Raw genomic sequence first — 15,000 nt, 5'->3', positions numbered from 1 at the left:
TATACCTTAATCATACACTATAGAGCGTCGCAGTCCCTCCCCCTTTCAGAACAACGAGTGGCCCAGGAAATAGTTCTCCATTCATTTTCACCATAGGCGATTCCTAAATTATTTATTTAAAGACGGTTACGGTTACAAAGCCAACTCGGATCGTGACAAATCATGACAATGAACACAATGTTTTGGGCCGATCAAATAATTTATAAGAAGAAAAACAACAAAAAAAGTGTTGTAACCTGCCGTTTTTTTCTACTTTCTAATTATTTGTTTGGCCCAAAACATTGTGTTCATTGTCATGATTTGTCACGATCCGAGTTGGCTTTGTCCGCGGCGTAACCGTCTTTAAATAAATAATTTAGGAATCGCCTATGGTGAAAATGAATGGAGAACCATTTCCTGGGCCACTCGTCGTTCTGAAAGGGGGAGGGACTGCGACGCTCCATTATCCCCACTATTATGTTCTGATTTAAAATCGAATGAAACTTCAAATTTATTGTCACATCACAGGTTTCCGCGTGTAAACAAAAAAAGTGAAACTTGATCGTCGTACAAGCTCACATTATTTTCAGTTTTCAAGAAAAGGGTAAAAAATTGTGATCGATAGAAAGAAGGAAAGAAAACAACAGTATACTGTACATGAGGTGCATAGTGAAACAAATGGAATGAGGCAGTTCAAAGAGCAGCAGAAGTAGTAACGCATATTTCCAACCTAAAACTCATTGTTCTTTGTGAGAACATTCTCATCACATGCCTCTTCACATCATAACAATGCTATTAAGGGGAAATGTTAAGTTTGTGCATTGTAGTAGACTTTTTTTATATTTGTTTTGGGGGTTTTATGCCTTTATTTATAGGACACTAGACTGACAGGAAATGGGGAGAGATGATGGGGAGTGACACGCATGTGAAGGTGGTCGTGGTTGGGAGTTGAACCCGCGACACGCTGTCAGGCTACACATGACATCTGGCCACAGTAGTGGTTTTCCGTGTGTCTGAATGAACAACGTGACCACTAGGGGGAGGGGCCATACTAGGTGAATGAACAACGTGACCACTAGGGGGAGGGGCCATACTAGGTGAATGAACAACGTGACTACTAGGGGGAGGGGCCATACTAGGTGAATGAACAACGTGACTACTAGGGGGAGGGGCCATACTAGGTGAATGAACAACGTGACCACTAGGGGGAGGGGCCATACTAGGTGAATGAACAACGTGACCACTAGGGGGAGGGGCCATACTAGGTGTGTCTGAATGAACAATGTGACCACTATAGGGGGAGGGGCCATACTAGGTGAATGAACAACGTGACCACTAGGGGGAGGGGCCATACTAGGTGTGTCTGGATGAACAACGTGACTACTAGGGGGAGGGGCCATACTAGGTGTGTCACAGGCTCAATATGTCAGTTTGTCACCTCCTCCTTCACATTCAATAGATCCCGTGATCTTTTGTGACCAGATGTATGTATGTATGTATGCTACGGTTGTTGTTATTGGTGGCAGTTCACCATAGATCTGCTCTTTGGTGGGTTTAGTCTGTCTGGTTTATGACTTCTCCAAAGACGAAATCTGGGCTTGGTGCAAAATTGGTCGTGAACAACTCCATTACCATGATGTTTACAGGACAGAATATGTACATAAAAATACAGAACAAAGGCTGAACCAGCCAGTCAACTCAATGACTATATGAAAGGTCCCTTTTTCTTTCCTTAATGGCATATGATATTTCAAAGCTTTCCTATTGCAGCATGTCATTATAGGACCATAATACAGTAGTATGTAGTCCACTATCCCTCCTTCACACACGACCAGCTGTAGTCGGGAATAGTGGCGAGGCAAGTGGGGCTTGCTGATGCAGATCCCAGGGTGCCTTGATGAAAAACCATTTAACCTGCACGCCTCAGTAAATAGCTACTCAGGAGAAATGTACCCCCCACACACACACACACACACACACACACACACACACACACACACACACACACACAAGCAGGCGCACACACATGCATACGCACACTTCCAGCAACAGTTATGGAGAATGCAAGACCAGCAGGATTGGAGGTGCACACGGAGGGGGTCATTTTTCTGACAAATGACCGAAATGAGTCTCATTCTGAGGAGGTTGTTCTTGAGCAAGAATGATTTCTGCCATTGAAAACTAAAGGAACATACAGAGAGGACATATGATATTTAAGGAGAGTTCAGATGTTCTAATCTACGCAATAGCATGCGCCGTAGACACACTGAGACGCAAGTGTGTTTGAATGTCAATCAGAGCCGAGTGGACAAGCTTATAAATAAGCAATGTTTATTTTCTTCAGATTATTGGTTTAAGACAATCAAATAATATCATATATTGTTTTCTGATCTTTTGTTTTTCAATATAATTGTATTGAGGTTTCAATCAGGAACTTAATCGTTGCTCTTTAGAGATCTCAGTAAAATGATATACCATTACCTACTGTACTGTGCACATCGAAAAACAAGGGAGAAAACAAACAAAGTGTGATATGTCTTCTTTTATTTTCCTGAACTGAATATTTAAACCATTAAAAGAAAGTATTCATAAGCTTGTCCACCCTGCTCTTTGACTTCAATACATTATTGCATTCCATCCAACGTCCAGCTCCAGTTTGCCTCCCTCCTATTTTTGATTGATTCTTTTATTTTCGTGTCACACACACACACATTTGTTCCCAACCCTCGTGGGTTTATAAGACACCAATTTTTACTTTTACAGCATGTTTGTATTCACATAATGCATTCCATCCATTTCCATTTCTCAGCTTTTTCCTAATCAACTAACAAACTCAAGGAAAGGAACTCAAGGAAATCGACACAAATCTAAGACATTTGACAAAACAAAAACATCTCTTACATCATATTTACGGCAATAAAACAACAATTTAAACTTTATATATAATTCATCATATGAATATTCATTCGACCTTTAACCTTTATCCAAACCTCTGGATCGCATTGAGGATGAGCTCCTCACTAATAACTACCAATGCTGCGTTAAAAACAAAATGAAAGCTATGTTTCTTGTACCCTGCCCATAATTATGACATATTTTGAGTTTGCATTTGATGTAATTCTGTTTTCAGTTTATTTAATATCTTTGTTCGTCTGATTGGTTTAGCAATTATCGAGCTTTGCGGTCAAAATATTTTGCTGTAAAACTGTGAGAGCTGATCACGACTGATAGCTTCTGCTGGTAAATTCGATAGAACTGGGTGTTCTATCGAAACTGGTACGTTTGTATCATTTCTAGCTACAGCATAGGGATTTTATTTAGCAAAATATATTGGAGCCCGCTGCCCTGATGCAAAATGTTTGGTTTTTCGATGCTGGTCCTATAGATGTAGACCACCAATTACCAATGTTTTGACCCATATTTTGGCAAAAAAAAATCTAATCAATTTGAAAAACGTTCTTTGATTATAGTTTCTATTTGAGAACAATAAACTCAAACGCAAACAAGAATAACCACTGAAGCCGTGTTCAAAAATGTCGGTCGGACTGAGCTGGAATGAAACAGATTGAAGGGGTTTGGATCTTGTGTTTGTCGTTCAGTAGTTTCCTACAAAAGGAAGTGGGCGAGAAATAAGACCACGGCTTAGAAAACAACACTCCCTGATCTGCATGGAGAGGCTTTATTGGGGTAGGAATAAAAACCAACAGTAAAAACCTCAGTGTTCATTTAACTACAATAGTGTACAAATGGGTACTGTAGGTACGCTATTCTTCTTGGCTCATGGACCTTGTACAAAAAAAGCCTTCTCTTCTCTTTCTCTCATTCAATCCACTCACACCGCTGAACTAAACCCTTCTTTTTTCACCGCCGTTGTTGTGAGCTGGTTGGGATGTAACAGTAGACAGCATGGGGAATTGGCCACACACACACACACACACACACACACACACACACACACACACACACACACACACACACACACACCCACACACACACACAGCTAAGCGTGCATGAGCATGGTACAGCAGCAGCTCTGGGTGACAAATTGATGTTGCAGCACTTTCTCTTTCTGCAGCTTTAGCATAAAACTGGCCCTGCGATGTTCCACCGCCGAATTCAATTTCACAGTTGAGTTAGGTTGTTGATTACCCTGCCAAACTCAGATTAATGCACGTTTAACCAACATGGATCAGCAGGCCCTTGGCTGACAGCCAGCAAGAAAGACAGACAGACAGACAGACAGACAGACAGACAGGCAGACAGACAGGCAGGTAGACAGACAGACAGACAGACAGACAGACAGACAGACAGCTGTCAGTTAGCCAATCAGCCACACAACCAGTCAGTCCAGTCCAGTCCGGCTGGCCGATTGGTCAGACAGACAGACAGACAGACAGACAGGCAGGTATGCAGGCAGGCAGACAGACAGACAGACAGACAGACAGACAGCTGTCAGTTAGCCAATCAGCCACACAACCAGTCAGTCCAGTCCAGTCCAGTCCGGCTGGCCGATTGGTCAGACAGACAGACAGACAGACAGACAGACAGACAGACAGACAGACAGACAGACAGACAGTTGGTTAGCAAACAGTGGTATCAGCCAGATGATGGGGGTGGGTACACTGGGTCATCCCTACAGCACATTACCTCCATCAGTTCCTTTACCTCCTCCCTGCCTCCCTCTCTTCTCCCTCCTCCCCGAAAGTGATTGATTAAAGCAGTCCCATTCCATGTAATTATACACCATCCCAACACATCAGTGCTCCCCTCCTCCTGTGTGTGTGTGTGTGTGTGTGTGTGTGTGTGTGTGTGTGTGTGTGTGTGCGCGTGCGCATGTGTGCGCGCGCACGTGTCTACGTGTTTGGCTTCACGATAGTAAGTGAGGCTGTGAGTCCTGTTATTATCCACCCACGGCAATAATATCACTATATAATAATAACTAATCATCATCATCATTATTATTCCTTAATCAACACATCTACAAAACATTTGTAGCTTTTGTAAGACAAAAATAAATACAAAATTAGCAAAGCAAAAAAATATATTATGATGTGCTCACGTACCAGTACGACTCCCTGGGTTACGGCAGACTGCTAGGCAAGCAACATATGGAATGAATTCTGTACTGGCCATGTCTTGAGTGTACAGGATTTGATGAGGTCCGATCAACATACTGTATGGAATGTCAGAATAGGTCAGCTCAGGGGGCACGGTGGCACAGTTGGTAGTGCTGTCGCCTCACAGCTAGAAGGTCCTGGGTTCGATTCCCGCTCGGGACGCTGTGGGTGCTGGCCGCGTGTTTCCTCCTCCGCGTCATCAGTGCCCATACCCGAAGGCGGGGTTGGCGAAAGGGCCTTTCTGTGTGGAGTTTGCATGTTCTCCCCGTGTCCCCTAGGGTAGGTACCCTCACAAAAAACATGCAGTAATCCTGGTCACTAAACTGCCTCCCCCTGGCCAGCCGGGGCGCCTGATGGAGGGGAAAGGAACTGGTTGGAATAACGTGTTCCTTCCATGCGCTACGTCCAACCAGGGAAACTCCCCCCTGTCAGGTGTAAAGGAGCAACTTTGGACACTCAGTCATGAAGGAAGCATGAGTTCAAGTCTGTTGCTCTCCCCTTGTCCCCCATATATGGGGACTAGGTTGGTGGAGGGTGTGTAGAGCCCAGGATCACATTAGATGATTGACACAGGGGTGAAAAATGGGTTACAAAATCGTGGGATAAAAAATATATATTAAAAAAAACAGGTCAGCTCCATACATGGAGATCTAAGGGTGGCAGCGGGGCAGTGTCTTGAGTGTACAGGGTTTGATGAGGGCCCAGATAGGGCCGGGCCTTATTTTTTGGGAACAGGTCACCTCCATATATGGAGATCTAAGGGTTTGAGGTCAAATGTACAGTTGCTAGCCAGCTCCATATATGCAGATCTAGGTGATGGTCCAGTCTTCTCCATGTATGGCTATCCAGGGTTTGAGGAGGTCAGTGTCGTGAACTTCATATTGGAGACGGCCATAATATGGAGCGTGTCACGAGGCGTGACGGACTGACAGCCATATATGGTGGCGTGATGGAGTCACTGACTCCATCACTGACAAGTTTAGTAATCTGCGGTTGCAATAATAAAAAATACGAGTTTTTTTTTAGTTTTTTAACACTGGATGTATAATACACCATTTGTTACAGCGCTGATTATTAAACTGTGGACAGTCAGGGACATTTGTCTCCACATCCTTGGCAGTTCATTTCACCGTGCCTTTATCAGTGTGGATTTAATATCACTTTTCTCAATTTGATGAATGTAGTCATCCGTAAAAGTCTTGGACAGACACATTGAGACCAAGTAAATAATATATAATATAATATAATATAAGACGCCACAGTTACATTTTTAAGACATTAATATTGTTATTTCATGCACAGTATCAGGCTGTTATAGGTGTGTGTGTGTGTGTGTGTGTGTGTGCGCACGTGTGTGTGTGTGTGTGTGTGTGTGTGTGTGTGTGTGTGTGTGTGTGTGTGCGCGCACGTGTGTGTGTGTGTGTGTGTGTGTGTGTGCGCGCACGTGCGAGCGAGTATGTGTCCCTGTGAGAGTGCCTTTATAGGTCTGGTCAGAGCTATGAGTCAGCTTAGCGGAGTCATAAAACGAGGCATTCAATAGATTTCAGCAGTAAGCACTACACTGCCTCACATCTGTGTGTGTGTGTGTGTGTGTGTGTGTGTGTGTGTGTGTGTGTGTGTGTGTGTGTGTGTGTGTGTGTGTGTGTGTGTGTGTGTGTGTGTGTGTGTGTGTGTGTGTGCGTGCGTGTGAACCATTATTATTACAATTTATGCTTGAACAATTTGTCAAAGGAAATATAAACAAGTGCATCTCTGAGTACTTGTAAAAGAGCCCTTAAACATTGGCTACAAAATTATATACAGTAGTTACATTTTAGAAATATTGACTACTATTTTTAGTACTAATTGTGGTTCATTTTAGTTGCTCTACTGCCCTTCTGCTGCAATTATCTTGATGTTCAAATTTTATGCACTTTAAAAGAGGTTCAGGTATAGGCTATGCACCTTAACAAATCTAAAAGGTGGATAGTTAATATGTACAACTTTTTCGGTACGAAGCTTTATATCTTTAGTTATTCATGCTTATTGTTGTACTCTGATATTTTAGTTTTTATGTTTTATATATTATGCTCCTTTTATATCATCCAAATGAAATCAATCAATCAATCAATCAATAATATGCATGTGTTCTCTCAGCACTGTTGTGTTTGTTCAAATTCCTTTATAAAGTAAATCAATAATGATTACGATTAAACGCATTGCCTTCAGTCCATTAACAATCCACTATATCCATATAGGGGTGTCACTGTTTTAAATAGGGCTTAAACCCATTAAAACCAGGAAAGCATCTGTCTCATTTTAGATTTGAACTATACTGTATATAGCCTAATAGCAACATAGGTTCTTTCAAAAAACTCTTAGGATTTAGAATTAGGACAGTGGTTTAGAACAGTGGTTCTTAAAAATAGCAGATATACAAGCTCAAGCTTGTTCATCTGCTATTTTTCATGAATCATTTTTGAGTGTGTTTAAAAAGTTTAGCGTAAAAAAAGAAAAGAAAACGCAAATCTCTTCTGGGCCAGGGATCCCTAGCACAAAACATGTTCAGATGGGGGTTTCGGATGGGGGTCGGATGGATGGATATTTTGGGGGTCCTAGACACGAAAAGGTTTGAGAACTACTGATTTTATTAACCCATTACCTCGGGTCTTAGAGGTAAGTGATATTTGTTGGTTAAAACAAAAAGTTTTTTGTTAAAAGGTTAAATCACTATATTCTGGTAGTTATCATTGCTATAGAGCGTTTGTTCAGTAATACAGTTCTCCCTGTCTCTCCAGCTCTTTAATAAACACAAAATACATTTCAGGTAGGTGACACAATTTCAGCCAATCAGGAGAGATTAATGAGCTTAATTGTCTCCACCAGGCCGAAGGCACCGTGTGTGTGTGTGTGTGTGTGTGTGTGTGTGTGTGTGTGTGTGTGTGTGTGTGTGTGTCCGTCTGTCCGTCCGTTACCAGCTAATCTTTTGTCCAAATATCTTGCAAATCGTTACACAGTATCTCTATAGTCATGTGCTCAAGACGGATCTGTCCGATATTTCATATTCCATCCTAATTGGTTAACATTGGCTTTCAAAGTTTGCAGGTTTGGCCTATTTTGAACAAAAAGCCTCAAATCATGATCGCAGTGTGCAATTTACGTGAAATCTTTCACGCACTTTCCTGCTAGGCTTTTCACATTGGCCTGTTATAGCGCCACCAACAGGTGAATTTTTGCAAAACACATTTTTGGAACAAAATGCCTCAAATCATCCAATTGCCATCAAAGGCGTAAGAAGAAATGACACCCTTTTCACATTGGCCTATTATAGCGCCACCAGGAGGCCACAACCTGACCTGGCCCGGTGCGTATCTAGTTGTATAGTGTTCCAGTTCCAATTTTGTCTGCTTATTTCTTTGTATCATCACTTACAATTCCACTTGTTTAATCTGTATCCTGACTGCATTCTCTATCCTGATTGGATAAAATTGGTATCTCCATTTTCTGAAAGTGCATTTTCTGTTTAATAAAAAGCTGGTGGAGACATGGAGACTCCTGTTACTGCAGCAAACACTATATAGCAATGAGTACTATCACATTATAGAGCTTTGTAACACATATTTTACCAAAGAGAATCACTTACACTACCTTTTAATGGGTTAAATAGGGCTTTAAGAAGTGGTGTGATGTTACCGTATGTGTTTTGTCCCAGATCTGGGTCCTCCCAAGGCTCCCTGTATGATGAATGGAGCACTTTGAGGAGCTAATGATAAAGCATAGTCCTCTCTCTGCTGGACTGAACGTCCTCCATTAGAATGTGTCCAACGCTAGCTCACTGCTAGCAGCATGCACCTGACCTGGGGAGTGGAGCGGACATTTTGCTATTCATCAGAAGGGTTATAGAGAGGGGGGTTGCACTGAAAACATAAGTAATCCTCTGGATAATATTAAATAATTGCAACCCTGGGCATGTTGACTGTTTTAGTGCTTTTTAACCACATTAACATTTGAATGCCAGCAATATACGGGCGTCTTTCAGGCTAGACTGCCTATGTTTAAAGTTACCTTTGAACAGCCACTGCACCGACCGCTGAGTTGCTTGTCATGAAAATCCACTTTAAAACGGTTGTTGTAGTGTAGAAAAGTATTCCATAGCAGCCTGGGCAGTGCACGCCTACTTCCTCCGGCAAATTGTGAGTGTGAGTGTGCTTGTGAGCTATAAGTGGTTAAGCCTTTTAAGGCAGATTATGTTTTGCTACTGGTAAGTAGTAGATCACTAGTTTATGGTCACGAAAAAGAATTATTGTCTAAAAGAAAGCATTGTCATGTTTGCTGTCATGTTTTTATGTTTTTATTTTCATGTTATGTGTGTGTGTGTGTGTGTGTGTGTGCGTGTGCGTGTGGACCCCAGCAAGATTATTAGCAGCTAAAGGTAAATCCTTATAAACTCAATAAACCCTCGCCTCTCCTAGGGGGACTATGAGCGTCCATCGCGGGACGGCAGTCCCCACCAGGTGCCTGGCGGCGACACCTACCCTCGAGGACCCCTTAAGCTACCTCAGAGCCACGCCAAGCCGCCCGGCTACCCGCCAGTACACCTGCCGTACCCGCCAGTCTTCCACCATTACAAGCCCTCGCCGTACCACCACCCCCCATCTCAACCCAGCCCTCCGTACACCCCCCAGGTACAGTATACGCCGTGCCGGGGCTTTCACAGCTGTGCAAGCAGATTTGTTGGATAGGACTTATGGATTTGATTATGCAAAAATGTGTCTGACCTATATTAGACTAGATACAGTGTGTGTGTGTGTGTGTGTGTGTGTGTGTGCGCATGCATGCATGTGTGTTACGCTGATGTATACAATGTTTGCATGTGTTTCCCTTCCAGGGGGCGTACTCCCAGCCTTCGTCTCCCTACATCCCCCCAGGGGCCTACCCCCCTCCCTCATGGGGGTCCAGCTCAGACACACAGCCCTCCAGGGTCTCCCACGAGCAGTTCAGAGCAGCACTGCAGCTGGTGGTCAACCCAGGTACAATGAGCTGAGATTATACAGATACACGTCACTTACTGTATGCAACCAGTTAAAAGATAAGATAATATCTTTATTTGCCACTGCATGAGATACAATATAAAAGCAGAGGTTCTCAAGCTTTTTTACGTCAAGTGTTTTTTGTTTTGCTTTGTTTAGTTTTTACTGCCGAACCCCGTCTGAAAATATTTTGCCATTTGGTTCTATTTGTACACTCTGGGGGTCCTTGAAATGAAACAGTAATTGTGTTGCTGCTGTCCTGGGACTGGAATTGAGGCTGCAATATAGCAATAGATTTGAATTGATATTAACTAATTTAGCTGGAGAGGAGACCCTCTGGAACATCCTCAAGGACCCCTGAGAACCATTGAGGACTAAAATGCAACAATTGCATAACTTCGGCAAGAAATAACAGATTTATTTTTGCTATTATATTTTTTGGTTACTGTAGCCTACCTACAGTATCACAAGCAAGTTTACAGTATCTGAAGTTTACTGATTTTCATACAGTACTCAGAGTACTGAAATGAATGGAATCCAATGGCTTCCTCAAAAACGACAGGACACTAAACCAAACCACAGCGTAGTCAGTCCGGGATATGTAAGGCGTACCGTGAGGTGTAGTCACTGGGACAAACATGCCAGGCCGCTGCCATGGTCCTTTAGGTTTTATTGCGGTGGGTTTCAATTATGTGCCACAGGGGTCCGTGTGTGCTCAGGCTGCCATCCTAACCCAACAGGACGCCAGATGACTTTGCTAATTAGCTCTGCCTTTCTGGCTGTAGGTGTGCTCGTTAGTGAAATCACCTGGTTGGGTCTGACTCATACCTCCATGGTAGAACCATGATAACTTGGTACAGCCAGTCGACTGGCCATTGATGAGCTCAAAGGGGCAAACGGGATGCAGAGGTTTGGTGAAATACATTGTAGTCAATGAGAGCCGACAGGACCATCTTGTGAACAATTTGTTAACTGGTTCAGGAATATAAAATATATACTACTATTACCGGATGTTTTCTTGTTCACTTGTTTTTTGACATGCACACTGTATAATTTTATTGAGGCATCTAAACAGCCAAACATGTATAGTTTCTAGCCAGATTATAGTCTACCCATTGCACAGCCAGAAAACAATGTGTGTTTCTTTTATTTTCCTGGACCGTTCATTTTTACAAAGGTCTCAATCGTTCAGAATTAGTGTCTGCTGGTCCACCTGGCCATCGTGCAGTGCATTCCATCCACCTCCCGGCTGCAGTTTACTTCCAGTGTGACAAATCTGCCAGCTGGAATTGCTGGATAGAGAAAATGACGTAGAATTGATGACTGCACCTTCTTTTTAATGACCTTGGTGCATAACAGTCCTTTTTCAAAGCAGCCATTTTAACATGGAACATTAATTCCATGTCAGCGTGCTGCTAATGTGTATGTTGACTGACAGGAAAGGTCCTGCTACATTCTTAACGCATTTTAATAGAACCCTCTAATAGTTAGGATGGGTAAATGAAGGGGTAAAATTTCACTGAGAAGTTGAGATGAAGAACCATCTAAGTCCATGCTAATTATACATAATGTATAAATCATGGATAAGGGGTCAGGACCGATGGGCCTTTTCGGGAAGGGATCAGAATAAATGATGGACTTGGATGGTTCTTCGTCAGAACTGCTCAATTTTAATCTGCCTTATATGTCAATCATAGTCACTTTTCTACAGCACAATGATTATTTGTATGTAAAAACTGGTGAAATGTGTAACAGTCCTCATCAATGTTCCGATGTCAGGCGACCCCCGGGAGTACCTGGACAGCTTCATAAAGATCGGCGAGGGCTCCACGGGCATCGTGTGCATCGCCAGCGAGAAGCACAGTGGCAAGCAGGTGGCTGTGAAGAAGATGGACCTGAGGAAACAGCAGAGGAGAGAGCTCCTATTCAACGAGGTAGGACTGTTCTTTTCCTTATTGTACAGTCGGGTGCCATTGTTCTTGTCCCTTTTAATTCAGCTGTTCTTTTCCTTGTTGTTATACTTTATCGTCATAGGCCTACAGTACATCACATTCCGTGCTCAGCCATTTCAAATTTGGTACACAAGACACACAAAGCTGGGCACAAACTACAGGGGTTATGGATAGAGGGTTGGCATCAGGAACCGCAGGAATCTGAGCCAATATTGAGGAACCGGAATCGGTTCCTTCATGTTTGGAACCGGTCCATTTGGTTCCATTTTGTACACTCTCAGAGTCAGATACCTGTAAGTGTCCATATGGGACCCCCATCAGGTAACCCAGAGCTGTGCTTCACTTTTTATAATACTATACTAATAGGTAGAATCGTTAAAGGGAGCCGTTTAGGAATCGGTTTGTTAAGAAGGAATTGTTAAAGAACCGGAATCGTTAAAATCCTAAAGGATCCCAACCCTAGTTATGCAAAGTTCAAGGTTAAAAGCAGTGGTGGAAAAAAAATTCACATGTTTTTCACAGAAGATTTTTTTTTAATGTATATAAGCCTGAAGTGGTTAATGTAGGCCTATGCTTTTTGTATTAATAATGCCAGTAAGAAGCGACCTTGCCCTTACAAAGTAACTATAACGTTTTCAAATAAATTTAGTGTAAAAGTATAGAAATCTCCGCTGGGATTTAGTGGAGTAGAAGTAAAAGTACAGATACAGGTTGGAAATACTCCAGTGAAGTAAAAAAAATACCTCAAACGTGTACTTAGGTACAGTACTAAATGTATTTAGTTACTTTGCACCATTGTTGAAATGAGACAGAGTAGTGGTGATGATTGATGGTGTGTGTGTGGAGGACAGTGTTTGGTGTTCTGGAGGTGGAGGAGGACTGTGTGTTGCGTCATGTTCGGTGGAGTCATCCTTAACCCACACAGCGCAACGTGCCCCAGTCTCTCTCTCTCTCTCCCACATCACACACGGGAGAGATCACAACCCAGATTTCTCACTGAACAGCCTGCCGTTATGTGATATGCCTCGTCCTCCTCCTCGTCCTCCTCCTCCTCTGGTGGTTGTTGCTAGAGATCTCATACAAGGACAGCGGATAAAAAAAGAAAGCAGATAAAACAATATTGTGGAAGATGACTCATTGACTGGTGCTCCATTTACGAAGGCAGAGAAAGTAATGAGAGCTGGCCAACTGACTGGTGCATTCATCAGCTGCCTTTACTGCATCGTTTGATTGACGCAATCTTAAGTGTTTCTATATGGAATCGGAAAAGGGCGTATATGGACCTTTTTTATTAAGGTAATTGGCAGTTGGTACAGCTGTTGCATGTATATACAGTATGAACATACCCTCCCTATATATATATATATATATATACTGAATACATACATGAATGCACAGAGACAGAGACAGAGTATTATGGCTGTAGGTGGGTCAGTTGTGTGTGTGTGTGTGTGTGTGTGTGTGTGTGTGTGTGTCATGTGTGCTCTTGCAGATACATTACATTTTTGCTCAGCGGTGGGTGTTCATTTCTGAGTTAATGTTATCCTATTAATGCAGCACTGTAATCCTTTATTAAATAAGCCCCCATAACATGTGCAAATTAGAAAGGGAGGTGTGTGTGTGTGTGTGTGTGTGTGTGTGTGTGTGTGTGTGTGTGTGTGAGACAACATTTCCCAAAATGTTTCATTTTGGGAAATGTTGTAGTTGTAGTCAATGGTTCTCAAAGTGGCGTCCAGCATGGACCCTTACAGGTCTGTAACTCTGAGAGTGAGCACAACAGAACCAAATGGACCTGTTACGGGTCCATTTGGTTCCTTTTGTACACTCTCAGAGTTATGGGGGCCCTTCAAATCAAGCGGTTTGAGAAGCACTGGTAAGTAATGTGTTATTGTTGTCCAGGGACTGGAGTTCATCTTGCAATAATAGCAGTTTAAATGGTCTTCGTCCCTCTGTCCTCTGTCTCTCTCTCTGTCTCTCTCTCTCTCTCTCTCTCTCTCTCTCTCTCTCTCCCCCCCCCCCCCCCCCCCAGGTGGTGATAATGAGGGACTACCACCATGAGAATGTGGTGGACATGTACAACAGCTACCTGGTGGGAGACGAGCTCTGGGTGGTCATGGAGTTCCTGGAGGGAGGGGCCCTCACGGACATCGTCACCCACACCAGGTGCGTACAGTATGGGATCACGCCATTTCCTATTGCAATCAGAACTGCAGACTCACTCCCAATTGTCCGCCGTAGTCTGAAAACACACCTCTTCAGACTCCATCTTAGCCCGTAGCACTTGCCGTAGCAATTGCCCTGTCCTCGACGACCATACAGCCGTAGGCTCAATTTATGTAACTTAGATTAGATTATGTAGACATAGCACTCTATAGTGTATACGCATAGTTTCATTATTTAGATATTCCACTGTTAGGTTCTTAGTTTACGTATGATTCATGATGACAATTATTTGTATGTTTTGTTCTTGCTTACTGTAAATCGCTCTGGATTAGAGTACACGTTACTACCTCGCGCTGTGACATCTAAAGTCTCTCTAGAAGCGTTTATATTCCAAACCAGATGCCACGTTAAGTCCAAAAAGAAGACAGAACATTGTCGTTCTGTTCAATTATTTGTTTGATTAGAAAAGACGTGTATACACGTCCATAGCAAAAAAGATGTTTTAACAGAGTATTTCTATATTCCAGTATTGATACTTTTACTTAAGTAAAACATTTGAGTACTTTTTCCACTGCTGCAAACACATGTCAGGGACTGATGGAATTACACGTCACACTGTTGCTATGTTACACACAGTATGAAGAATTAGGGCATTTATGAATCAAGCACAATATTTGTCGTTGATCGTGATGATGGCAGTGGTGGTCATTGGGATGATGGCAGTGGTCAACTATAGCTAGGGCCAATGCGTGCTTCTTCCAAAGTACAAACTTTTTGTCG

General features: G+C 42.8%; 1 protein-coding gene across 1 annotated transcript in view; it reads left to right on the top strand.

Moving 5' to 3' along the window:
* The window catches only part of pak5 (p21 protein (Cdc42/Rac)-activated kinase 5), a gene marked incomplete at its 5' end in the record, with an annotated part of 34,490 nt that overhangs the window by 10,071 nt on the left and 9,419 nt on the right, over window positions 1-15,000 (top strand). The window contains 4 exons of the mRNA XM_080794532.1: window positions 9,548-9,760; window positions 9,964-10,105; window positions 11,885-12,039; window positions 14,087-14,220. Coding sequence (XP_080650658.1) covers window positions 9,548-9,760; window positions 9,964-10,105; window positions 11,885-12,039; window positions 14,087-14,220 — 644 coding nt within the window. The remainder of the gene's footprint in view (window positions 1-9,547; window positions 9,761-9,963; window positions 10,106-11,884; window positions 12,040-14,086; window positions 14,221-15,000) is intronic.

This window comes from Protomyctophum bolini, assembly GCF_963924005.1.
Source record: "Protomyctophum bolini genome assembly, contig: SCAFFOLD_281, whole genome shotgun sequence".
In the NCBI taxonomy this organism is placed as follows: domain Eukaryota; kingdom Metazoa; phylum Chordata; class Actinopteri; order Myctophiformes; family Myctophidae; genus Protomyctophum; species Protomyctophum bolini.
Note: the sequence above shows the minus strand (reverse complement) of the source record. Positions and strands in the feature narration are given on the sequence as shown.